The sequence below is a fragment of the Phaenicophaeus curvirostris genome, chromosome 1 (assembly GCF_032191515.1).
Source record: "Phaenicophaeus curvirostris isolate KB17595 chromosome 1, BPBGC_Pcur_1.0, whole genome shotgun sequence".
Taxonomy (NCBI): domain Eukaryota; kingdom Metazoa; phylum Chordata; class Aves; order Cuculiformes; family Cuculidae; genus Phaenicophaeus; species Phaenicophaeus curvirostris.
Window position 1 is genome coordinate 185,541,244 of NC_091392.1, and position 27,827 is coordinate 185,569,070.

The following is a 27,827-nucleotide window of genomic DNA, read 5'->3' on the forward strand; positions in this document are numbered from 1 at the left end:
GGAGAGGAAAGATAAGAAAACAAATAATTGTCAGTCTAGGAGTAATTTTTCCTTGTCCCTTCCTAATGACACTTCCTCAGTTTCCCTGGATGACTCCTCTCATTGCACTTTTGCTCAATAAACATAATGTTCCTTTGGGAAGAGTTGCTTCAATTCGCAGGTGAATGAGAAAGGGAAGAAAATAAATATGCTTCTTGATCAAAGACCTACCATCCTTTCAACTTCCAAGGAATAATACACTTTGGCCTGAAGGAACAATGCTGGGGAGAAGCCAGGGATTCCTGCAGGGGTGGGAAACCCTTCCTTTCAGTTTGTTTGACAAGCAGTAAGAATGCTAACCCTGTTTTCAGAAAATACACATTTAATTCTGAAACAGAGAACACAGCTAATAAATCCCACACCGGTGGAATACGACTTTTATTAAACTCTAGATGGTTTTAGGCCAGCCATATAAGCTCAGTTCACATTTTATTCCTTCTCCTCAGCATTCTTTATCCTCTACTTTTTTAAAAAAACCCCAACAATATAGATGATCAGCAAGATGCCTGATCCTCCTATGGGTTTCCAAAAAAGAGATGAAGAGAATTAGTTAAGGTGTATGCAGCAAGATATGTAACTCTACCATCTGAAGTCACTGTTCACGGTGTTGTGCATCAGTGGGAAGAGAAAGCCTGTGCACGTTCCAGTACTTAACACCTTCCTACATATATTTTATCTGCCTCTCCTGATGTACTTGCAGGAGAGGTAGCAGCAGGTGCTCCACGTATCTCTTTGTTAGCTTTGAGAATAGCTGACTTGCAACTTCCCTGCACACCATTAGTTACAGAAGAGACAGTATCTTATTTAAATGAATTGGAAGGTTCCTGTAACTTTTGCTAGTGCCAGTGCCAAGTGGGGGAAGATTGAACTGTTTTCCCACTGCCTGTGATTGCAGTCAGAAGATTTAATAGCAAATTACATTTGCTAATAAGGTCAAGGAAGCCAAAATGCAAGGTGGCGAGGATTTGGGATTGTTGGAAAATGGCATAAAAAAATAGAAATCAAGGGAGTTAAAAGACAGAAAGTCAAACACACAGAGATGGGAAAGAGGTGAAGATAAAAACAGAAAGAAAAGAAAGTCAGCTGGGGGGTAGACAGACAAACGGAAGCCAACATAAAACAAGGTATTTGAAAAAAAATGGTTACAACAGGCAACTCTGTTATGAAAATGTCATTATTACCTTTTATAAGATAAAATACATGGAAAAAGTAGGTTCCACTTTCTTCTATACATTGTTGCTGCTTCCTGATTTTTGCTAGTTTTCTCCAGCCCCCCTTTTTTCCCGTCCCTCTATTCTTTTTCCTCCAAAAGGAAAAAGATCCACAAAATAACATTTCTCAGCTCATTGTACACTGCTAAGATATCAACTGTTTCCCGCATTTAGTTTATCAAATAACAGGAATGCCTGCTGATGGTGCTGATCTGAAAAGATTGATTTCTTAATTGCAATCAACACATTAAATATACGTATATATGTATGTGTGTGCGTGTATATATACATGTGTGCATGTAAAACTTTTGTTCAAATGGGATAGAGATATTTTGCCTTAGCTATAAATACAAATTATTTCACTGGCCATTCTACAGTCCTCATTTCATAACTGCTAATCTAAGTGGATTTTAACCTAGCAAGCCTTGGTGTTGGGCAGACCGAATCAGTAACAGCTGTAGATAAAATGGCTGTAATTACATGAGGAGTGAGTTTCAGAGCCGCTGTGCTGCGGGAAACTGCTGCCGCAACACCTTTCTAAAAGGGAGAGCACAGATAACTCAGGCAGGATTAGCTCTGCTGCCTCATCTAGACTAGGAAGGCAGAAGCGTCGCTTCTGATTACTTCCATTTCCTGAGTCTAGGACAACAATACCTCTGAGTCTTAAGTGTGAAAACTGGATCATGGCCAAGGCCAACAGAGAGACAAGGAGGAAGTACAGTAGGCTCTTGTGAGTCTCAGAACAAGATATATCACACATGTCTCTTTACAGGAGAGAAATAAAACTGCTCATTTGTTACCTTCTCTTCTGAGTCCCCTGGCTGGCAGGTAATAACTCCATCTCGTGAGCCCCCAGCAAATGTTGCTTTGCAGTTTGCAAGCCACTGTTTTCAGAAAGAAATTACAAGAATATATAAATAATGCCTATAGTTTGAAGAAAGGTAAGAAGTATTTTAGTTTCACATGAACAAATAAAATTTTGCAATTGCACTTTTTATTCACGCAGACTATGACGATGTTGCTTTGACTGGTATTTAAAAAGTGTAGTCTTGATTTCTATTAGAATTTGAATTGTGTAAACCAAGAAAATGAATTAATTACTCAACAGGAGAAAAGAGAGACCAGGAATATTAGAGATGCCAAAGTTTCTAGACTTAAAGGATACAATAGCTAAGTTTTCTTAGTTCTGGTTCACAAGTTCAGAAAGAAACATTGAATGAATCCAATATCTGAAACACGTTTTTCTACTGAGTATTAGTTTAAACAGATCTGAGTGTCTCCGCAGTCTCCTGATATAATATAGTATAGTATAGCATAGCATAGCATAGCACATCATAGCATATCATAGCATAGACACATACAAAACCAAGAACAAAAAATAATCCAGCATACCGACAGTGTTGCTTCTTTCCTGTTGTTGTATGTGTCCAAGTATTCCTGCAGTTCTAAAACACTGAATTTCAGCTTTTCAAGAAGGCCACAAGAGAGCAGCTGGAGAAATTAAATCAAAAGGGATACTAAATGTCACTATAAAAGAATAAAAATATTAGCAGAGTAGAAAGCATAGTAAAGATCTTGCAAAAGAATACTGGATTTACAGATAGTAATATTGAAAAATACTGGTATTTATGCCAAAACATACCCAAATAGATTGCTGTGCTGAAAATTCAATTGCAAAAGTTGCACCTGCAATAATGTGGAATTGAAATTGTGTTCTGTATTTAACAGATTTGCAAAGAACTTCCCTAAAATAAAATACTGCACAAAGCTTAACTAGGTAATCTCCACAGCTCCCTGATGATGTAAGGATTCCATGGTCACAGCAGTGGGCCCATGCCAGCTCCTACTTGTACACTTCTGTGTGAGGCCACACCATCCTGATGCTGTTGGATAAACATGGGCCAGAATGAAAACAATGAGAAGGGCTATCTCATTCATTCCGTGATTTTTATTTTTATCATCCAGCTTACATCACAGTTGACTCAAGTGAAATCACTAAACATATTACCATCTTTCATGCGAACTAGGTAAGAAATAATTTCTCCTTTTCCATTTGTGGAGCAAACTGGGTGTGCTAGGCAACTGTCTTATATTGTTTTTTGGCATGCAGGCTCAACAGATCATATTACCCACCTGCCACTACTTACCTAGTAAAATATGGAAATTTGGTTATGAACAAAAGATAAAAATTGGAGTCAGGTGTTGGGTACCTTTTTGACATATCTGTTCAAGAGCTGCCCAAAAGTGAAATAGCCAGTAAAACAACACACTGCAATGCAGTGCATGCCTTTTGAAAGGATTATACTCACTGTTTCTGCATCTACAAAAAGGGTGGGACATTCTGAACATGTTGTTAACATCTGAGAAGACCTCACAAACTTGGAGCCTATTCCTCGCAGGTTGTCTCCCAAGTAGCTAGCTGCATCGCAGGTTAGGAAGCAGAATCTTTTCTGAATATTCTGTAAAGCAAAACAGAGTTTATCACATTCTGTACTCAAGTACAAGCTTTTTTTCCTTTGTAAACAAATGGGATGCCTTTTTTTCTTCACACAATAGTGTGCGTGAAGAGACCACTTCTGTAGAGATGTAGAGATTTGCATGTCTGCTCAAAGATCCTGAATAGTAGTTACAATGCTGCAAACAGCGTACAGCTGGGCAGATGTGAAACTTATTAGAGAATTCAGAACAATCTACTACTGAAATACATTCTCTCTCGTAAAGATGATTTAACATTTATAAAGCCTTTTACCCGCAAGTAGCTTTATTTCTTCTTGGCTGTACAGAGTTAGTGGAATTGATCAGCACGTTACCTTTTCTGCCCATTCTGGGCATTGTTTTGTTAGTATTCCATGTCAAGTGGATAATCAGAAAATGAAATGGACATCGTCATGCCAAACAACAGCACAGAATAATCAGAAAAAAACTTTTGTTTCCCCTGAGGGAAAAACCCTCAAATAAATTATGTAATAGAATCCAAGAGATCTTGGTTGGAAGGGACCTCTCGAGAACATCTGATCCAACTTTCAACTGGAAGAGGGACTATTGCCAACACTAGATCAGGTGAGCCATGGTTTTGTCTAGCTGAGTCTTGAAAGCTCCAAGGTCAGAGCTTCCTCAGGCTCTCTGGGTAACCTGTGTAAGTGCTGCAGTGCCCTCCTGGGGAAAAGTAATTGAGTTTATGAATCTGAGGCACTAAAGGAAATATTGAGAGGTGACCATTCCTTCAGCAAAAAAAGCAGGGCAGAAGCACATTCCATACCACTGAAAAAACCAGCATCAGGTCTTATCACAAATACTTCACCCAAGCAAATACTCATGCAAAAAAAGAAGAACAGAAAGCAAAACTGTTCAGGTACCAAAAATAGCATGGCAATGTAGTCAAAATAATCAGAGAGGGAGATGCCAAATAAACTAGTAGGAGAAAGAGAGAACATCAAGAAGTAAATAAAAATTTTTAAAAGGAAGGCTAAGGAATCACAATGGAGAGAAATAGCTAACAGATACTATGGAAAAGACTGATGTGGTTAATGCCTTCTTCTGTCTTACTGGTCCCAGAAATGGCATCAGTTTACAGGTAAAAATGAGACATCAGTGAAAACTCAGGTGAAACCAGGTCTTGCTAGTAAGGGCTTGGATGTTTTTACATCTTTGCAGATCAGGGTAATTCATGCTACGATAGTTATAATACTGGCTAAAGAAGTCCAGGAGACATAACAAATATCTTTGAGAACTCACAGAACACAGGGTGTTGTAAAAAAATTGAGGGAAGTAACTATCTCAGAAAAGAACAAGAGCAAAAGAATTAAACATCAAGTTTAGGAAATGTGGGAACACAGGCAGTTCAGATTTTGGTCAGAACAAATTGTATCAATGGATCTAAATTTCACGAAAGGCTGGAGTTTTCTATTAGGAGGAGAAGCGAGTGCTATGTTATATATTAACTCATTCACTGTACTAGAGATAACTAGGTGTGCAAAGCCATAATCAGATATTAATCATCATCAGCTTGCTATCCAATTGGAAAGATAAATAGAGTTGATTCCACTGGGGACTATTCAGTCACTAACTAAGTCATTAATGAAAATACTGAATAATGGAATATGCAACGTGCTTATTAAATACATGGATGATTGAGCTGCAGCAGCTGCAGACTCCTTGGAAACCAGGACTAGAATTCAGACTGATCTTGATAAACTGGGAAAGTGGTACAGGGAAAAGAAAGACAAGGTTGTACATCTAGGTTGAAAACAATCCACAAAGCACATTCAGAATGGAGAAAAACCAAGAAGGCAAAATTCTGTAGAACAAGATTTGGATCCTAGATTGGGTTACAATTAGAAAACAATTGTCTGTATTCTACTGTGCAGCAGTTAGCAGAGAGACAGGAATACCTTCTATAAAACAGGTAATCCTCTTTTAATCAGTGCTTAGGTTGAATGAAATACAGAAGCTGCACTTGCTTTTCAAGTAATACACAGACTAACTGAAGACAACCCATAGGAACAGTGAGAAGTTTAGAAAATGTGACTTATGGGGAACGCTGAAAGAACTGCAGTTAAATAAGAGAAGTTTAGGGTAGGTGAAGACATGGTAATGGTCTTCAAATATAATCAGCAAATGCAAAGAAGAGAAAAGGTACCTTTGTGTATACAGCAAGAATCCATGGGCATAAAACACAGAAAGGAAAGTTTGCAAGTGATAAGGGTAGTTAAGCATTGAACTACATTGCACAGAAACGTGAAGGTCCACCTTCACCTAAAGGTTAAGAACAGTCTAGAGGAAAAAAGTTAAAAAACCATTTTGACCAGAACGAAAGTTACAGCTGATCCTGTCCTGGGCAAGATGAGGAATATGAACTCTTCAGGTTTCTTCCAACACACATCTACTCATGTATTTTAACAGTTCTAGTTTATTTTATGAAAATAAGTTCCTCAAAGCATTTCAGTCATGGCTTCATCAAAAGCTGATCAGTCTATTGTTTAGATTAAAGAAAACATATACTCCTTTACTGCTTTCCTTTTCAGATATTCACAAAAGCAACAATGAGTCTACAGCTTAGAAGGTAACAGTCTTGAACAGTGTTTTAAAGTATTAAAAATGACGAGAGACTGGACTTTGGTATCTATGTATAGTACTTCACTAAGTGTATTTATTTTGCAATTACATGGACTACCAGTTCTAGAATAAGTTGTCATCTCAACTCTGTCCTTCTGGATGCTGATCACGGTAGGTGACATCTTTCAGTCGAGGTCTGAATGCAATACATACTTTATGAAATGGGACTGCTGTGAATTATAAGGTCAACCACCAGCATATTATGAATAGGCATGTGCCTGCATATAGTTGCTGTGCTTTGTGTCAATGTTGCTGTGCTTTGTGTCAATTTTCCTCTTTACCTCACGTATCCGCTTCTGGGAAGAGGAGTTTTTATAACAAAAGGGCTCAATTATGGAAACTACTTGCTTGCTCTCAAATCTGCTTGTCTTGGAATTGGCTGGTCTGATGGAAGACATTTAATTTGATGGACTACAAAGAGGCAGCCATAGAGATAATCCAGGTATCTCTGAGATACGATTCTTTTACAGGAGAAATACTTCAATAATTTCAGGAGTTTTAAACAAGTTTAGCATGTTGTGGGCAAGCATCCAAGATACCATTAACTTGATGCAGACTGAAATGTAGGTGCCCTGGAAAATCCACCTCTTTCACTTCACTGAATATTTAGTTGACAGACTCCTCCAAACAATGATTTTGTTTCACAGTTAAATATTTTGGCAGTACTTTGTGATGCAAGCCTAGCACATACTGGCCTTGTTTTGAAACTTCTTGTTGGTGAGGGTCAAAAGTCTTTTAAGTAAGCAGATTAGTAGCAAAGTTTGATGGTGAAAACACAATACAATTCCAGACAAGCTGGGATCTCAGGAAAAAAATACGGGAAAGTAATTCTCCTGATAATAAGCCTGAAGAGGAGAACAAAGCAATTATATAAACTAAAGATATGGCTGTGACTCCAGCTAGAAAACTGTTTTCTTGATACCAGGAAGATCCCTTTTTATTAATTACCATTATTCAGGTTTTGCTGTTATTGAAATATTTTTGAGAGCAGTATTGTTTCTTTCTCCTTCAGTATCAACTGAAGAAAATGAGTAGGCTGTCTTTTGAACATAAAGCAAACACAACAGCAAATGTATTGAGTGCATGCCAAGATTCAAAATTAAACAAGTGCTTTACAGGTAATGTTTAGGTCTTGCATTACACAGTATTATTTATTTAGTTTTTAGAAGTGTGACACCAGTTCATTTTAACCTCTTCAAAGAGAACAAAAAGGACAAATAACTCTCAGAACACTTGAACAGGGCTATTAACCTCTCAGACTGACATAGCTGCAGAGAACCTGAAAAACACATCATGAAGAAACACACTACTAATGTTCAAAGTTCTTTGAGTTTGTGCATTCAAGTCAGCACTGTTTCTTTCCTTCCAAATGGCTATTATCTGTGTTTAAAGGAATGCTATAAGGAGCTAGTGTGCAGCTAGAGAAGACATGCAATTGACTACAGTGGAGCACAGAGGAGACAGGATGAAGTGGTTCATACTGTGTGATGCTTCTTTGTTGTAAGAACAGTCTTAAAGATATGAAAAGATCTTGAGACTGTTAATTTACTGGTGGGGTACCTGCTGCTAATAAAATTTTGTGTGCTCTGAGATCATGGGTACTTAAACTCTGCATAAAGTTACCTGGCTGCTGTAATACCTTGCTGCAGCACTCTAAACATCCTGCAGCTGCCTCATATAAAGCAGGAGAAATAATTAAAAAAGGCTTTAAAACTAATTAGGACAGATTGTACATTTAATGCAAGATGCTTGTCTTAACGACCTTAAAGTTTCAGAAAGGAGAAATGGATTTCTAGTCTTCAGATGCAATCTCTGGAATTTATGTGACATGGTGGCAGCTGGCTGTTTCTGTTCAGATGATTAGGTAAGGAATATTTAATTATGTTGACATTTACATGAGCACGGTCAGGTTTCAACAGTTTTAGATGGAAGTTTAACAATAGTTTGAGATGAAATGGCCATTCCATGTGCCTTGCTGTTATTGTTCCAGGCTGTTTCTAAAGCACTGAAGAAAATACACCTTAAAGTGGATCCACATTATGTAACGTTATCTCCAAACCTGCAAATATGAGATGCTATTTTTGTGACAAAACTAGTCCCAGAAGATAGTTCTGAATGAAAATCTAGTTTGGCAATTCTGCAGCATGCAAAATCACAATGGTTATATACCCAGTAGTTCATAACCAGTGCTACTATAAAGAACCATCCTAATAGCCACACACAATCTAAACATTAAGATTTTGATCTTATTTTCTTACCTTAAACAGGGAAGAGAACACATGAAATGTATAAACTGCACAGGAGCCATCAGAGTCACACATGAGCTGGTTGATATGACTACGCCAGGCTTCTTCTGCATCATCACATGCTGCTGGCTGAAATGCAGCAAGGATGGCAGAAAAAAATGGTGAGGGAGGAGGGGAGGCATTTTGATCAACATCTCCAAAACTGAAGGAAAAAGAAAAAACTGTGATGAAAGGAGAATACCCAAGAAGGTGGCAGATAAAATATAATATAACATAACATAACAGAGAGATATAATCACAGGTTCAATTACAACATCCTTCTAAAAATAATAATGAAATTTCAAGCTATTATAGGCTTACAACTGTTTTTAAAGGGTAGTAAACTACTTTTTTTTGTGTAGCATCCTGTGGGATGGAGAAATACTTCCTATGCCTCCTATGAATAGTAACTGTGATTCTGAAACATGTGGCACACAGATAGAGAGAGGGCTTCGTTCTATATCCTCATTCCTTTCCTTTCCATAAATACAGGCTAATTGCAGGCTAACTCAGCACCCAAAATGTGAAATAGCTCCATAAGGCACAGAAAAATCTTGATGCTTTCTTGCAACATACGCTGAGGTCCAGCCACACTCACCAGCAGCTTCAAGAGTAGGCAGATGAGATTTTTGACAATATTGAAACTTCCTTATTATCCATCAGAAATCAAAAAGCTGAACACATGGCTTATCTGTTGAACAGCTAACTAAGCACTGTTTCCATTCCTATGAATTTTTAAAAATCTTTTTTTTCCATTTAATTAAGTATATTACATATATAATGACTAACTGCATAGATTTTGTGCGAATCATATCTTATTTTTCCTAGAAGGAAAATCTTGTGGGTTTTTTGGGTTTTGTGATAATTATACAGGTAATTAGGGCACTATATTCTCACTGCTCTAAACTCATGATGGCTTTATAACTCCTGTGGCCAAAAGAGCCATTCCATTAACTAATACCTTGTTACCACTTTGTTCTAGAGTGTAAAAGAATTTTCACGAGTAAGAGCATATACAAGTACCTAGCAAGAGCAAACTGTTCCAGCCTCTCAACCTTCTCCTCAGTCTCTGTCATATCCAGACTAAGGCTATCACTGCATTCAAATGCTCCAGGGAGTTCATTTGTAGATCCCAAAAGCTCATCCTCTTGGACTGCTGTATCTTGCTCTTCATGAACAGCTTCAGCCTAGGGGAGTGAATGGTGATGTCTTAGAAAATAGCAAATTACTAAGTTAATTCCACTAATAAATAGAAAACATTTAATGAAAAGAAACACCTTACAATATGTTAAATCGCAGAGATATAAAGCCACAAATTACACACAACATTAATCATGTTACACTTCTTCAAAAACACTGTATTTGCTTAACCTGCTGTCTCTGATTGATGTTATTTTTAAGGGATTTCTTCAACTTGACTGTCTAGCAAAGAATTTCAGATTTCAATGTATTTGGCAACATAGTGGGAAAGTATTTTTTCTTGAAAGACAATAAGGTTCTTACCGTCAAGCTGCCCTTGTCATTTATTACAGTCCACAAGAATATTAAAGCCTCTCAAAATATACTGAAAACAGTCACTGTCTGGAAAACTATATGCATGATTAGAATTGAGAATTATTTTTAGCAAGTCATTCACATAATAACTTCCATTCAAGAGCAATCCAAAGCATCCTACAGGCCATTAGAAGGGTTATTGTTCTATCATGGCCTTCCTTTTTCATCCATTAGCACCTAAAGCTCTTGTTTTGTTTTTGAAACTTTCCAATTTCTCTTAAATTTTTAGTCTGAACAAATGTTGTTTCAATTTTTGTCTTTTGGCTTTTGTCTATGTTACCTGTAGCATCCTGCAAAGTAGTTTTTGTCAGGAGACTTCAATGTGTAGCTTGAACTCTGTGTATTTTCTGTTTGCAGTACATAAATACTGACTTGGAAGCTGGTGGGAAGGGAAATTTGTGGCACGTGGAATTAAAAAAGAAAAGTGGCCCCTCCTTGGATCCAACAGATAAATTCTGGGGATTTCCATTTCCAAAAATTAAACAAGTCATGTATCAGAAAGGACAGGGTAGGAAAATAAGCAGAAAAAAGGGCTTTTGTGTTTGTTCTGTTTTCTAAATGAAAGGGATAAGAATATTCCTGCACCCAGGATGGATGAAATGAGAACATAAACCACTTTGAAAAGAGAAACAAAAACTATACTGAATTAGAAGAGAAGGAGCTAGAACAACATAAATGTTCTATGCTTCAAGAAGCAGTTAGTATTAACCACTTTCAAATATGAAATAACAGCTTGAAAGAACTATTAGTCTGTTAACGGCAATGATGGTGCTTGCATGAGGAAAACACATTTTGATGGGATAGGATAAGGGAGGAAGAAAGAGGAAGCAAACAACTCCCACCCACAGGAGTCCAATACAATGCCCAAAAAGCAAAATAAAAAAAGGGGCTCTGAATATTCATGCAGGATTGGTCTACGCTTCCAGAAAAGAATCAGTCTAAAGAACTTGAAAAATATATAAAATAACATAATCTGATTTTTTTTGTCCCTCATAGCATTATCCATGACTGCCTTCTAATCCTTTACAAATACTATCTTAATTATTGTGATCATTGTCTTTGGTAGAAAATAACTGATTTCATGCCATTAACAATAGCACCTGGCCTTTGGTGCTGAAATGTCTGAGAAGAGGCCCGCTTAATAGGTTTTTTGCTCTCATTCACACTATTTAAAAGCCACCACAACTTCACATTTTTGTACATCACTAGAGAAGTAATAAAAACTTTCCTCTGCGTTGCTGACATGCCATCAGCTCTTTTAAAATAAAACCATGGAGGAAAAGAGAAACAGGAGAGTTCAGATTCTGTGTTATCAAATAAAGTAAAAAATATTCAGGTGCAAGTTGGACATTTTCTGAACACTGGATGACTTCTTCCTTAAAATAAATGTAAATCCAGGCATTTTAACTTTGTTTACAGTGATTCCAAATTAGTTTGAGTAAGAAACAGAAGTATGCATACTAGAGGAAAATATCTTTGAGGCAAACATCACTAATAAGGCATTATGTGTACAATTAATCACATCAAATATCTTAGTAACACTGGGAACTCCCTGTCAATTCGTGTTACGTATTTCACCAGTATTGAGCCTGTCTCAGTACCAGCTGAATTTGCCTGTCAGTTCCACAAGAAACTGCTGTGATTTTACATTCTTCACTTCTTTACTTCTTCCAAAGCTTTTCTTTTTTTATGATCACTGGTGCATGGATATTGAGACATTAAAGAGATGTTCATGGTAAGTATTCTAAACCCCCAGGCATATATGAAACTTGTGAACTGTGATTTGCAATTCTTAATGTACATAGCAATAGCTAGTGCAGCTGGATGCATGAGATTAGCCACAGTCACCACCTGCAAACGTAACTGTTTTGACTGCAATTTCCTGAACTGAAATTCTGCCAACTTCTGCTCTTATGGTTCTTATGGGGTAAGTTGTCTACCAAAAATTGTTTTGACAAATGATAATGAGTTTATCTTTTCCACAACCATTATTTTGAGAGATTCCCTTCCTTTCCTATCCTTACTCAGATTTCCCTCCTCTTGTCCTTTTTTCCTCCTGGGAGGTTTCTGACACAAACAATTTGTTCAATATTCAGCACAATTCCAACCTCCTTTTCTATGACCTCTTTACTAGAAGTTTCCATTACTCCTGTTTTATGCAGTGCTATCAGTACAGTATCAATTTTCTGTGTACCTGCATTTGAGGGGGGCCAAGGGCAAGAAGACAAAAGAAAGTCAATGATTATACAAGACAACACTACTCTTCCTCTGTCCCATTATTTACACTGCTTTTCTGCAGAAGTTATCAAATTTAAACATGAGAATTCATCAAATTAATAAATTATCAAATTTAAACACAGAGAAAGCTTTACTGGTAAGGCAACAGTGCCCTAAAGCCACTGACACATATACTGTGCCCTGCTCCAGATTATATTTCTGGAGAGACAGGAGGAATAGATTCACCTGATCTCTCACAAACAAGTACAGTCAAACAGAAAATTAAAGAAACCATCCCCACATTGATAATAATTTACTAACCTTACTCTATGCTCATCTTCTGATACAACTGTCTGAAATAAACTGTGCTGAACATGGTTGTTGTATCCTTGCAAATCCTGCCTCCTCACCCCCCCCAAGATGGTTTAATATTGTGGTCATGAATTTTAAATTTCTGAGTGTCTGCCAAAAGGCGAGAACTGAATCCAGCACACACAACTGTACAATAGGCTCCCACATACAAAAAAATCTCAGAGAATACACGCATACACCCACCACATGAGTTGGCATATTGTTCTTTTAAATCAGCACAAAAACCAAAAGAATATTCCCTTAGGGCTGTAACTTGTAGGTAGTTCATGAATTTGTCTTCAAAGGAACTTGTATTATCTTAGTGGATATGTAGGACAATATACTTAAGAAACAATAAATAAAATCTTTTAATGAAGAAAGTATGAGTAGAAAGGAAAGGGTATGAATGTGCTGGAGCATATGAATATATTGCACTATGCCATTACATATGGGAAGTCAGAATGTACTTGCTTTCACAGGTTAAAGTCTTCATGAAAGTGTAAGCAAAATAAACTTGTGAAAGTGTTGTGTATAATACACTCTATTTGGAAAAGAAAGTAAAAACGTATTCACCTTGGATCCTTCAGACACTTGGAGATTATTCATATCAGGCAAAGACACATCAAAGCTAGAAGCTCCTATATTAAAATGATGTGGGTCTGCTGAGGTTGTGTCACAGGACGTAGAAAGTGAGTCGATATGATTTGTATCTTCTGAAGGGGAAAGTGTTATAATCTGTTTGAAAGACCACAAAAGCACAGATGAACTGCATATACAGCTACCCTACCACATGCAGCTTCTACCAACATGCACAGCAGACATTGTCTCAAAGGGCAGCAATGGTGGCTCTATTAGTCTGTACATGCAGACATATTATAACTCTTTCAATGTTTCTATCATAAAAACTGTGTGTAAGCATCCCAGAAATCAACAATGAAAATCTGACACAGTTTACCGAACTGTAGCCTTGTCTTATTTCTTTAAGTACTAGATACATCAGAAAGATTTACTACCAGCCAACTGTGCAAATTGTCACATAGTAATTTGGCAAAAAAGGGCAAATAATCACATCTGATGTTTCCTCTGTTTCAAACTTTGCATTAAAATTCCTGTTTACATTTGCAGATAAGGGAAAAACCAAGCAGTGACAAAATGCCACATTGAGTGCTAGCCCTCAGTTTCAGCTTATTTAAAAACACAGCCCTATCTTTTCTTAAACTGTAGGTTTGCAGCTTACTAGGTCTGAGTTCTCCAAGATTTGGCTGGTGGTCAGGTCCTCCTCCTCTGATGACTCATCGGAGTCCTCATGGTTCATTTTGTTCAGGCTGGGCGTGCTCCCTGAGAGCTGGCTCTCTTCCAGAAGCTGCATGTCACACTTGTCCAGGCTATCCAGGGACCGTCTGCGGACTCCCCAGTTGAAGTTGTCCATGCTCTCACCCTGAAATCAGATACAGGGTCAGCCTCCTTGACTTAAAACTCAAACCAGTAATCATTAGAACAAAGTTAGCTCAAGAAATATTTTTATGTAAAAATACAGTACAAACTTGATATAAACATTATTTTGTTAAGCAATAATGTAATAGGAGCATTTAAAATTTTCCAGCATTTCACTTGGAAATAAGAGCAGAAGCATGGAAATGACAGTTAAATGAAGATTCATTTTTTCCAGTATTAGATGTTTTTCATGCATTTACCTATTTAAGAATTCACTTCTGTTAAGTCCATGTATACACACACTTCAATACCAGTAGAGCAACGACAGGCAAAAGAAAAGTTTGGAAGCAATTTTAAAGGATTTTTCTATGATGTTTAAAAATATTAGGAGCACAGTTCATGGCAATGGTTCAATTGTGAAATATACGTTAAAGATTTTAGATTCTTTTAATTATGTACATAACCATAATGATGAGTTGAGGTAGATTTGAATGAACTCTTCATTTAGCAAGCAAAATGTAATAGCTAAAGCAGCACACCTTTTGAAACTCTAATTCTAGGGCCATATAGATTATTTTTGCAACTCAAACTTACTTGAATTATTTGAAAATATACTCTGAGAATAACCTGATTACCACTGACTCAGATTTCACTTTTTGAACAGGATACAGTCAAACGGACTAAACATTTTATATTGACTTTCAGTTCTGATCCCACAGAGAGTTACATAAAGCTGAGTATATTAAGCAAATTGCTTAACTACTCTTTAGGCTGGGGAACTGATAAAAAGATAACCTGATTTCTTTTGTGTATAAAAAGACAATTCATTTCCCACCATTTGTTTACTTATTGTATTTTCCAGTGGACTGTATCCTGTTTCCCTAATTTAGCTAATACTCTCTCCCCCATCTGCAAGTCCAGCTAGGTTCCGTTCTGGCAAATGCAGAAGCTTGTCCACAACTGCTGCTGTCACAGACATGCAGAGGCCAAAGAGGCCCTGGACAGCGATGGAGAGTCTACCCAGAAGTATTCAACTGCAAGTTTGGGGTATTTTATCCAGACAAAAGCCCTCAACCTTACATGAAGGTTGGGAAGGAAATTTACAGAGAAAAGGAATGTCTGTTTTTAAAGTCCAGGGCTGACTGTTTAAAACAAGACCCCGCAAGATACAACACTCTTAAACAAGGAAACCAACTGCTGAAAAGTCAAGATGACAGCGATCTTCTAAATATGAAATCACTGAATTTGACAAAAACATAATTCTGTCTAAATAATCAGAAACAATAGCAAAAGTTTATAGAAGGATGTGATTATGGAAGGGGTATGTCCTGCACTCATGCAGATTAAAATCATGCTGACAGCAAAAGAGGTCTTGGTTCAGTAAGGTCCTTAAGCAGTTCTGTAATTTTAAGCACTTGAGTAACTCCCATTCAGGACCACCCAGAAATAAACTGTATGGGGACCAACTGCATAAACTGCAACTAATTCAACTGCAATCTCACCTCCTTAACAATCAACAGACTTGCACAAATAGCTCTTATTTTGCATCACTGCACTTTAATGCAATGGAATTTGGAAAATGATTGTAAAGAGGGAAAATTCACTTTCATGACACCAAGCTCACACTTGTGAACAAATATGAAGAAAAAGAATAAAAAATTAGGAAAAAGACAATATGGAAACGCAAAACTGCAATCCACTAAAACATGTAGAACTAAGGAATGCACTATATTCAAGAACAAATGAATGTACAAGTGCTATGAAGCCCAATATATCATTGCAAGAACCCTTTGTTTTCACCCTGGGACTAGGATCATGTAGTAGTTTTCTGCAGGTAGTGAACTGAACACATCTATGATTTAAGAGATTAGATTTCTTTAAATCATAAAAATGACCGTGCAGTTCCCAACTACTTATTTTAATGAATTCTTTGGCGATCCATCCTGCCCCACGAAGGCTGCAGGACACATGCAGCAATGAGACATCCTCCACAAACACATCAGGTACCGAACTGAGAAATGACAACTTGACATAAATAAGCAAGCAAGCAAAGATGATCGTCATCGCATGCTGATCCTCAGTAAACTTTGCAGCCTATGTCTATGGGAATATTTCTTGCAGCAGTATTATTCTGCAATGTAGTAATGAATGAAGCCAGCAAAAAGAAGATAATTGAAAAGTGACACTTCTAGGGCATGCATTTAAAAGAGGGGAGTATGTGAGTGAAAAGTAAGGGAGAAGGGTAAGAGAGATGAAACGCAGTATAACCCAAATATCCACAGCATTAGGGTAACCTTGCTACAGGAGCACCTAGACTCATATGGAGTTTAAACAAAAGGTCAATACATGTCTACAAAGACGGAGGAATTGTTTTTACAGTCTGTTAAGTGATCTGTCTTCCCCAGTTAACAAGGAAGAGGGAAGATGTATTTGAGAGGCTGTTCATTTTTATCCACACTGGGAGTAAAGCTGCCTCCTATCTGACTACTAGTAATAAATATCAGTTCCAAAGGAAACAGTCACGTATTTATAATAGTGTGTCTGACCTGCAATAAGCAGGTACCACATGGGACTTCCCATAATTTCTACCCTCTGGTGAAGGAGTAGACATTCTCTGCAGATATTTTAAACATTACTACAACCCAGGGGAAAAAAGACATAGAAAGTGCAGCAAAAAGAGAAGTAGCCCTACGTGGGGGAGAGCATCATAGCTCCTCCATCAAGCTGGTAAGAATCATATAAAGCTTCTTTCACACAAGTCCTTACCTTACTGTATTGACAAAGTATGCAAAGTCAATGGAGTTGCACAAATATTGGGTGCAGGCAAAGTGTTGTGCAACTGCAGAGTAAGGCACTACTTCCATGCATTTCTATCTTTTAGTGCACAGACATTTTGAGACAAAGATTTTTGGGGGGGCTGTGTTTGCATAATAACTGATGTACAATCAGAACAAATATGCACAATACTTTTGTTGCTGATTTTTACATAATTTGTTCAAATCATTACAATTCTTTATCACTTCAGTTTTCTCTACATTGCTGCTGATAAACAGCAAGTTCAGTTCTCAAACTGGCAACCACTGATGTGCCTTTTCAGTTTTCTTCACAGGGTAAATGAGTTCAGAAAAGTTGGTAGGGTTGTACAGCTGAACTAAATTAAGCTGTATGAATTAATTAATTTATTCAACTAAATTCAGGTTGGTAGGCAATGATGTAAGCTTTCTCAAGAGGCCTCAGGTATCAGCTTTAGCAAGATGCTAACAGGAGCCAATATACCACAACTGAAAACCTGGAAAATATACATAATTTGCCCATGGAAACAAATGGTCCAAACTTTACTATATCATAAATAATGAAGTTCTTCTTTTGCTTTGACATACTATTTATACACAAAGACACTAAATGGAGAAATTGCTTAATCTGAAAAATGCTCATACTACAACTAAGGTATTTTAAAATTTGTGAAGACTGGGGAACACATCAAAACCAAACTTAAAATGAAGCAGGGTATTTGAAAAAGACCTCAAAAAATTCCTAATACAAGACAAAAATTGAAGCACCTGTCAGAAGTGCAAGCACCCACACGCTTACCCACGCACACACTAAAAAGGGGGAGGGCAACAATGAAACTATGATGTTATTCTATAGTACAAGTTTGCAAGAAGGCATAACACATACTGGCACATCTGAGTTCAAGTAGCATTCTTACCTGAAGTTCCTGGGTAGCAGATATAACAGATAGAAAAACAAATAGAAAGAATCTATGTAAAATTACTGTTTTAAAGACATCCTAGACAAACATTTGCCTACAATTGTAACTAACATTACCACAGAAATTTCACCTCTTCAGCCTATCATTTAAATTTGAAAATGACCATTACTTGCTTTCATATCTTTATGAAATTTCAAACAAGTACACCTTGTGGTCTGGGGATGACAAGCATCACTGGCCTGTTTCAATCGTAAGGCTTTTTTGAAAGACTATTCATGCTCTTGCTAGCTTAAGTTTTCTAAGACTGTTTTATTAATCTTTATGAATATTGCAAATTCAGACCTGAGGTAAATGATACAGTTCCAACTCAGTCATTAGAGATGTAGCCTCCTACATCAGGTTTGAATTTGGATAAAGTATCTATTTATCTAAAACAGTATTAAGTCAGTCTGTACTAAACCTTGGAATCCAAGGTCTCAGATCCATGACAAGTTAAAAACCATATTAAGTAAACGACTACATTTTTCATTTTACTTCACATAAAACTAGAGAAACTTAGTATCTGCTCCAGATTCAACTGAAGACAATCAGTATACAGCTTAATTTAGGCCTCAGTCTTGAAGTTCGCTACTCATATATATAAAACAAATCTTTGTTGTGTCACAGTCCATTGAGGTAAATTCATTTTGACAAGAATTGTTCTGCAAAATTATATATAAAAATACATGTAATATCAAAACTTTTGTATGTGGTTTTAAGTGGTGAAGATAAGGCAGAAATTCTTGAATTTAACTTCAAAAAAATTTACCACGTAGCATTTAGTCAAAATTGGAGCGCCAAGTCCTTGTAATACCTTGAAAGCTTTTAAGACACACTCATTACTGCAGCCTGTATACTTTTTGGCGAACAACCTGGCATTGCTGTTTTACCATTTATTATTGTTTGTAACATTAAAGCTCCTTTATGAAATTTAGCTGATGTATTTTCAACTATAAATGCCAACTGCTTCTCATTTTTTAGCAAAGTCATGGTCAGCTGTGAGCTGAAATTACTATGTATTGATACAGAGATTCTTGACTTGGAAAAATCTCTCTTCAACATCTCTTTCTATTCCTTTATCCTTTCTCTTTATTGGAAAAAAAAAAAAATTCAGATGTACAAGAGTTCACACCCACGGGGCCTGTTTACCTTGAAAGTATTTTACTATGGTAATTCAGCTAGGGAGAAATCTGATTATTTCTTCTTGTACAAATGTTCTTCTCAGGGCTGAGAGCAATGCCTGAGAAAATTCATGTTAAAAGTGAGTCCAAAGCATCACAAGACAATTTATTAAACTGTTAGGTTTGCTGAATATCTACACTTTATTACTTAAAAAAAGCTAAGAATTTCTGAACTTTCAAATAGCAACAAAATTGTTAGACTTGTTCGCCAATGGATATTAATTTTTGGCCTTTCTCACTCAAAATGAAACGCTCCAAGTTTCATGTAAGCAAGGTTAAAGGGTGTAGCCCCCAGGATTCAGCAGTTCTTCGTATTTTTCCCTTCAGCAGTTTCAGCTCAAGGTGAGGTGAAAGGCTTCACCTGTCAAGACACGATCTGGGCCCTCAGGGCTCTGTTTGGATCCTGCACAAGATGATGAAATCATGGACACCTAAGCAGAGCGGAAGGTACATCTCTCTAAGCCTTAGTGATTTCACCAGCAGATACAGGAGTAAAAACAGCCTAAAGGCCTGGATTCATGTTTTGGAGAGTTACTCATGAACCAATAGATTTGGAACAATTTCATTGTATGGGTTTTCAATCGGCAAATATATTATTGTTAATAATTTAAACCTTTAAAAACTGTATTTAAAATCAATTCACTTATAAGTAAATTCACTGAAAAGGTACTAGAACAGAGGCTTTATCTCCCAGTAACAGTCATGCAGTGTTTCCTAAAGTAGGTTCAGAAAGGAAGGGTGTGGTAGCCTCTTTCTGCCACGCTACTGAAATACACACTGAGTGAACATTATAAATAATCTGAAGTCAAAACTAAGTTTATAGTTATACAGTTTAAGTTCTATGTTACAAGAAGAGTATAGTGTTTAATAGAAAGAATATAAAACTGTTTTAATAACAAAGCTGTCTCAGAGAAAATATACTATACCTCTCCGTCTTCCAGCTCAACATCTAGGAAATCAAAGTCTCTAAAGACTCTGAATTGTTGTTCACTGTTTGAATCATCCATGTTCTCCTGCTCTCTCGTTCCGTCTTCTGAAGACACCAAGCTCGTCTGGTGCTCTATCAGATCCAAATCACCACAGGAAGAAAAAATTACCTGCAATTCAAAGGATTTCTCTTGTAACAAACTGTTCCCTCTGGTTGTTTCTTCCTAAAAGCTGTAATTGGTTATTCGGAAGACGGTATTTCCAGTACACACCTAATTCCTCCACTGAGTATTTTTAGAACACTCTATTATTTATGTTGGACAGGTGCCTTCAGATTAAACTTGTACAAAGAAACAACTTCATACTGCAGGAACACATCCAAGAATATTACAGCTACCTCCTAATGGCTGCAGATTGATGTTGCCTGGATGTTTGTATACATTCATATGAACAAAATTCAGAGAACTTAGCAAAGGAAATATCATTGAGGGGATAAAACAGTAAATTCATCAAAAAAATTCAAGTTAAATATTATGTTAAAAAATATGTCAGAATTAGAAAACAAAAAGCTATAATTTTTCCTTTCCTACTACAAATCATAATTATATAGGCAATTTAGTTGAAAAACATAGCAGTCCCTGACTTGCAGAAATGAAGGAGTTGTTCATCGTAATACAAGTGACATACAACATACTCAGTAACATTCAGAAATTTTCTTTTTTCTGTGGAAAATATTTAATAACTATTTCAAGACCTTCCTACCCTGGATGATCTGTTGCCCATTTCCTGGCATCCGACAGTATTAATATTTAAAGAGTTACATTAGGACTACTATCAAATGGGAAAATCAGACACACTCCCTCTTCAGTTTTATTTCTGTAATTTCATTTTTCACTTTACAAAGGCTCTAGGTTGGTAATATCAAAGGTCACTATTCTCTGCCCACTGAGATGGCATGAGTAAAACCTATTGCATCACAGATCTCTCACAGCAAAACCCTGCGTAGCTCTGTGAATTGTCTTTAAGTGAGATGGCCATTCACTGGACCATGTGCTGAGAAATGCAGCGTGGGCCAGTACAAATGACAGAGACAGTAACATGACATGAAACTATGCAAATCAGGTCAGCAACTCTGGGAAGCAAAGTTCTTCAGTTTTAAAGTTCAGGACACAATGAAACAAAGAAATGGTCAATACAAGGCTACTTACTGAAGGGTTTTTACTCAGTCCAACTTCCTGACCACATAAAGAAAGGACGTGTACCAGCTTTTCCTTTGTTCTTTTCTAGAAAACAAAACATTTCTCAAGTGAGCATTTTTTTAACCACTCATTTGCCCATTGGCTAGAAACATACATTAACAATTTTTAATTAGAAGGAACCAAGAATTAGTCATTAAGTGCTCAAAGGGTTGCTTTCAGAGCAACTACACATACAAAGAAACATAAAAATGGTTGTTAAAGATTTTGCTGTTTATTAGTTTTAAATTAGCCTATTAATTCTGTTAAGCTTAATAAGAAAACATTGGATAACATGCATCACTTCTAAAGGACTGTTCAGAAGCTTAAAATAGAGCACATGCATAATTATTTTTCTGCAGAATTGGGCCTGAGTCACTGCTATGTAACCTGCAAAGAGCAATAAATACACTTATTCTGCATGGTTATATTTTAACTGGCAGATAAACAAAAGTTTATTACTAATAAGGTAATCAAATATCACTTAGAAAATCATACATGCTGTCTATGTGCTCTCCTTGCTAATATCTGAACGCACCTGTCATTCTTAGCTAAATCTGACCAAGACTTAAGAGGCCTTAAAGTGATGGATTTTTTGCAGGCTGAAAGAAAATCACTGGTAGGACAGAGGACAGACACAACTCAGTTTGTTTCTGAGTCCAAGAAAGACATTCAGCACACATGCTCAGAGGCTGTGCTGCTGCTGCCCTAGCCGCCAGGAGCTCTGCATAAGGCACAGAGAGCATAAGCATTTAGCTAAGTGTGCATTAATTCAGCTGCTCCGAGTACAACTTGTTAATGAATAGTGGGCTACTTAAAAGGAGCTTACCTGGGAGTACTGGGGTCTCTTCCAGCTCACAGGAACAAGGACATTGGAGTTAGATCCTGATGAGGTTGAAGAAGTGCTTCGGGTGACAGCCATTGCCCTGGGTTTACCATCTCGTCCAGAAGAACTTTGCAGCTCATCGTACCGTCTCCCAATAATTGGAGTCTTAAATGGAGAGTAATTATTTGCTAGTATAATGCTCCAGGATGAAATACTAATGGGGCATATTGCTTCAGTTGCAGAAAAAGATTACTCTGAAGATCATAAACGGTGATCATATAAAGCAAGGAGTGCACCAAGTTTCATGTCATTTGGGATGTACGTTATTTGCCGCTGTGAGCATCTCAGTAACAACTGGCATACCTAGCAGCTAGTGCTAATGTTCATGAATAATCAATATTCAAAGCAACTGGCAAGCTAGTTTCTAAGGTAAGAGCCAGCAAAAAACACAGAAAACTTATGAAATTTACTTCAAATCCGCATTTCATGCATGTTTTTTAATGTTTTTTTTCCTAACAGTGCCGAACACTCTGTCTCTGTTCCAACAAACATTAAAATGCTTTCCTGGATTGATGACAGGATGCTCAGCATTTTCTAGAACTAAACAGTAAGAAGAAACTCTTTATACAAGTAGCAGAAGATGCCATTTATATTTATAGTTATATTTATAGTTATAGTTATATTTCCTTTTAACCACCTAAGTAGCACTATTCTCTATATGCAATAGTCTATAATGCTGCAGTCCTGCAGGTTCGTTAGTATAAATAAAGTGAATTGTCCATTAAAGTCAATAAGACCATTGAGTTTTATAAAGTTAAAAGGTGTAAAGGGTTTGCAGGATAAAGACTGTTATAAAAGAGTTCATTAAGAAGTCAGGCAGTACTTCCTTAAAGGACATACTTCTGTCTTCAACAGTTACAGAGAATATTGGCATCCAAGTATAAAATGCTTTGAGAGGGATTTTATACATGTAGTATACTCTAGATATTACAGCTGGCATAATTGCAACATAGTTTTCCCACCAGATAATTTTAAATACAAGTAGCAATTCCTTCACAGAAAAAAAATCTAGTAAAAATGCAGAAAAAGCCCTCCAGCATGTCTCATGCAATATGTTACTGTGAATCAAAAAGAATTCAAGAGATTTTCAGTTTGGTAATTTTTGTTTGTTTCCTAATTTTTCAGCTTTCTTAAGGAACTGCAACACATGTTTTAAGATTATCAAATAACAAAATTAAGGCATTAAATAATAGTATTAAAAACATTACCTCTGAAATGTCAAAATGAAACTCTAAAGTCTTCCCTGGCAGTTCCTTGGAAGCACTGTTCCACACTCGATGTATTTCCATTTTTGAAAGATCGCTGTGTTGATAGGATGGTAAAACTAAACTGGCAGAACGAGAAACTACCAACTTCAGGATATTCAAGGCTTCTCTCCAATGAATGCTCTAGAAATAGGTGTATTTAATCAGCAAATGGAAAGAAAGAGCCACGCATGTTCAAGATTATTTACATTTTACAGTCATGTTTTTTATATAATAAAAATGTGTAATTGGAATATTATTATTCTTTCTCTTTCTCGGTCAGTGACAAGGTATACAATTGCAGAATAATTTCAACAGTAGAGACCAAGACTTGCCTAAGGTGCCATTGTTAGGGAAATGAACTGCAGCCTGGGAGACCTGAGTGCAAGGCCAATGTGGCAAAGTCTACCTGAATGCCTTAATTGGTATGTATAAATATAAAGGCCATTGCAGAAACACCATTTAACAGAAAAGCTGACTTGACACAGGCTCTTTACAGCTGTGAATTTCTAGTAGAAATACGTATTTTCCACTTGCCAAGAATTAGGTGCAGAACTATCTGAACAGAACTGCTTATGCCACATCTCCCTCATGCTAATAATTAAAAAGAGCGGTCAGTCAGGCGCTGCCTGGTATATAAGCTTCATCCTGATATAGCGTAGTTGCAGCCTAATACTTCCCACACTGTGAATGCACAGCTGGGCATCTCATCTGGGGATGTGCAGTCTATGAGGCATCAGGATGTTTATAAACTAGATACCACGCTGGACAGTTGCAGTCCTCCCTACCAATCTAGTCTCAAATCCTTACAAAGAAAATCAACTTATGGTAGTGAATATTGCTAGGTTCCTATGTCAATATAAAGAAAATATGGTATTTACCTGTACATATTTTTCAATAGTTTTTAGCACTTCCACGTTAAACTGTTTCACAGGAATAGCTGACAGGTCCATATAACTAAGAAGACTGTAGATCATCTGTAAGAGGGACTGTTGCATACTAGGAAGGCCCTTTTCTAGTAGCTGTTATTAAAAAAAAAGCAAATTACTAAATTATGAGACATTCAGTCTAATGGAAAAAGCCACTTGTTTCATGAATAGCCTTCGTACTGTTAATCTCTCTTCACTCACTGATTTTGAAATGCCATTTTACAATGATTTTACAAGTGATGAAGATACAAGTGTAAAATAAAAGACAGCTTTATATTGGGAGCCAAATGCTAGCCTGTTTTAATAATGAAACGTACGTTTCATATATGACTGCTCTAACTTACCCAGAAAACACATACACCAGTTGAGTAAACTGGCAGGTAAAATTTACACTGTAATTGCGGAAGCACATCCAATAAAAACAGGGTGGTATCTTTTTATTTCTACCTTTGCTGAAAGTCAGTAAGAAAAAAGAAAACATGCTGAAGAAACAAAACTACTATTCAAGACATCAATATGTATTTATCCAAGTATACTTCACTGCCAGTGCTCACTGGCTGCAACTGCCAAGGAAACATTTTCTATTAAGAAGGTGATGGAGTCCCTGGGCTCTCTTGCTGTAGAGGCTAATACAAAGAAAGGCTTGATCTAAATCCTGGAATTTTGGAACACCTGAGTGTAGATCCTGGAATACGACAATGAACCTTGGAATTGCAACTGTGCTCAAATATATACATAGCAGTAACTCAGGAGGCGTACAGACAGACGCGCTATATTTGCACATGTGTGTAAAACAGCTTAGCTGCAAGTTTCCTGGAAGGTAGCGTGTTCTTTCACTGGTGACAGGCACTGTTCCACCCCACAAATTTCAGAGGCAATCAAATATTATTGCTGGAGGTTACCAGAGGCTCAAGACTAGACTCTATCCTTCCTTTCAGGTTGACAAAAAAATCCATCTAACAGTGATTACTAGAGATATTAGGATCTAGAAAGCAATTACTTATAAAAACTCTATGCTGCCTCATGCCTTCCATCAGAGAAAAATTCCAACTGTTATCCAAGTGGAGTCCAGTAATTTATTAGATAACCTTGCTGGCCTGAATGACAAGACTCCTCTTTTTATTGAATAAGATTGCTTCATGCCAGTCAAAATGGAACAATCAGTTAGCATACACACATCTCATCCTGTTAAATATCTTCTAATTTCTTTCATCAGTAAAAGTGAGTGGTGATTAGTGATTCATAAAACAAAGTAGGGAAATTCCATTAATAGCACAATAGATGGAACTTGCTACGCTTTATCTATTCACCCACAAAGACAGCAAGAATTTTTAAATTAAAGGTACTACTTGGTAACCTGCTTCAGCCCATGGATAACTTGGCTTACTGAGGGCTAAGACAAGCTTAGCCATTCTTCAAAACAGGGTTATAGACTTATTCTTGCCTTCCATTAGGATCTTGCAATGGAAGGTTTGATTCCCGCCTGATTTATAATCCAACACATCAGCCAGCATACCATTTCAGTGTAGGAATAAAGGATTAGATGAAACTGTCTGGATGAGAGACATCTGTTCTCTAACAGAGGGTACTGCATCAGATAATCATTTTTTGCCACAGGAAAATGAATTCTTGGGAATTTTGTCTCTATTGCTGGCTAGAAAGCTGTTCTAGGAACCATCTCTGAAAGATTCTGATTTCCATTCCAGTTTGAATAAAGTTGTCAACAGAATCCTTTGACTTAAACAGCACTTGCCCTGTAAACTCTAAATGTTTGTGGACTGTGCCAGACAGTTCAGATGAGCATGTATTGTAGTTATAGTCCAGGCATGTACTTAAATACATCAAGAAAGCATATTTCAGTTAAAAAAACCACAACAGCAACTTCAAAATGCATTTAGTACACTAAAAATGCCTTTGCTGCCAGAAGTAACAAAAATAGCAGCAAGACAGAGTTGCGGTAACACATCACCTGGATCAGTGAGTTCCAGGTCAAAGAGTTTCCACTGCATTTGAAGGAAGAAATTGTAACTGTCCTCAGGCTTTTTTTTTTTGGTTTTTTTTTGTTTGTTTGTTTGTTTTCTATTTTTTTTCCACTGAGGAAATAAAGACGGCATTTCAGAAGCCATGTCCAACAGACAAGCTGCTAGTGAGATAATGCCTGATCTAGGACATACTTCCCCTCGCAATACAGATTTCTTTTTTATGTCTAGTGATATCTGAAACTATCTAACAGGGATGATGAGGAGGAAACATCCACCATGACCACATTACTATGCACCATGTGGTTTCTTTTCCCTTCTTCTGCATTAATAGCATTAGCTGTAAGTCCAAGCATGACCCTGTACTTAATAAATCACTACTGTAACAAGTGACACATGCCAATTCAGATATGCTCTTAGAATGATTGTGCTGTGGTATAAAGTTGACTTTTAAAAACTAATATAAAAAATCAAACATAAAATCAAAGTAAGCTTTCAATAATGTGTTTGTATGTTGATTTTGGTACTGGAGGTTCAAAGTTCTAATGCATTATTAAACAGTGATTTTTGCTCATCAGTAGACTGAGATCCCCAAATATTCTTCTACAAGAAAAGATCATTTTTCATGGATGTAGTTGTACTATGTAAAGCTGAGTAAGGAACACTGCTGGTCATTGTAATGTTTGGATAAGAACACAGATGAAATGTCTTATTTTATGTCAGGATCATACCCCTAGCTGGCAAGAAACAACCTGCCATCACCAAGCTTAAATGGAAATTTTTGTCTGAATGGCAATAAATGAAGCTTTTACTTCCAGCTGAGAGCATTTGTTCTCATAGTCTCGATAACTTGTGGTAAAAAGTCCCTTTCTGAAGGTATGCTTGTGTGTTTGTAGCGGTCACTGTTGCAGCACAAGGTTCTTTTGTTCTTCTTAGGCACTGCATGTGTCTCAATCTCCCTCAGGCCCAAGCACTGGAGACTGAGCCAAGATTGTTAAAGCTTCAGGCTATTAACATTCAAATTGTGGATTGCTCAGTGCGACTGTTCACTCGTTTGGCTTTACCTATTGACAGGATATCCTATAGGCAGGCATACAGGAGAGAGGAGTACATTGTTTATCCCTGTCTGGGGATTAACTAAAAAGAAAAGGGGAAACATTCCAAATGCTGGAAAATTCTTTTTCATGGCCACAGCAGGCTGAACAAGATGGTGTCTTGTTTCAATCATTGTCCAGACTGACAGCCACTCTATGCCCATACACAAATATGCCCAGACATGACTCAACAAAGCTGCAGTCAATGTAAATAGAGAAAGGAAGTTGCACTTAGTACTCTCTCATCCCACAATGATGGTGCTATGTGGGGAATGTGCCTTAATTAAGGTCAGAAACCTGCCTGATTGCTCTTAATATAGTACCCTGGTGCCAACCTACAGCAAGAGGAAAGTGTAAAGAAAGAGTGTCTATACACACGTCTAAGCCTGTTTTGA

General features: G+C 37.0%; 1 protein-coding gene across 9 annotated transcripts in view; it reads right to left on the minus strand.

Annotated features, from left to right (window-relative positions):
• The window catches only part of FRY (FRY microtubule binding protein), a 212,841-nt gene that overhangs the window by 10,110 nt on the left and 174,904 nt on the right, over window positions 1-27,827 (minus strand). For all 9 annotated transcript variants that reach the window (XM_069882639.1, XM_069882631.1, XM_069882600.1 and 6 more), the window contains 12 exons: window positions 24,312-24,452; window positions 23,395-23,574; window positions 22,130-22,291; window positions 21,274-21,348; window positions 20,065-20,235; window positions 14,010-14,210; window positions 13,346-13,507; window positions 9,674-9,837; window positions 8,624-8,813; window positions 3,560-3,709; window positions 2,643-2,741; window positions 2,051-2,134 (listed from right to left, as the gene is read on the minus strand). In XM_069882639.1, coding sequence (XP_069738740.1) covers window positions 2,051-2,134; window positions 2,643-2,741; window positions 3,560-3,709; window positions 8,624-8,813; window positions 9,674-9,837; window positions 13,346-13,507; window positions 14,010-14,210; window positions 20,065-20,235; window positions 21,274-21,348; window positions 22,130-22,291; window positions 23,395-23,574; window positions 24,312-24,452 — 1,779 coding nt within the window. The remainder of the gene's footprint in view (window positions 1-2,050; window positions 2,135-2,642; window positions 2,742-3,559; window positions 3,710-8,623; window positions 8,814-9,673; window positions 9,838-13,345; window positions 13,508-14,009; window positions 14,211-20,064; window positions 20,236-21,273; window positions 21,349-22,129; window positions 22,292-23,394; window positions 23,575-24,311; window positions 24,453-27,827) is intronic.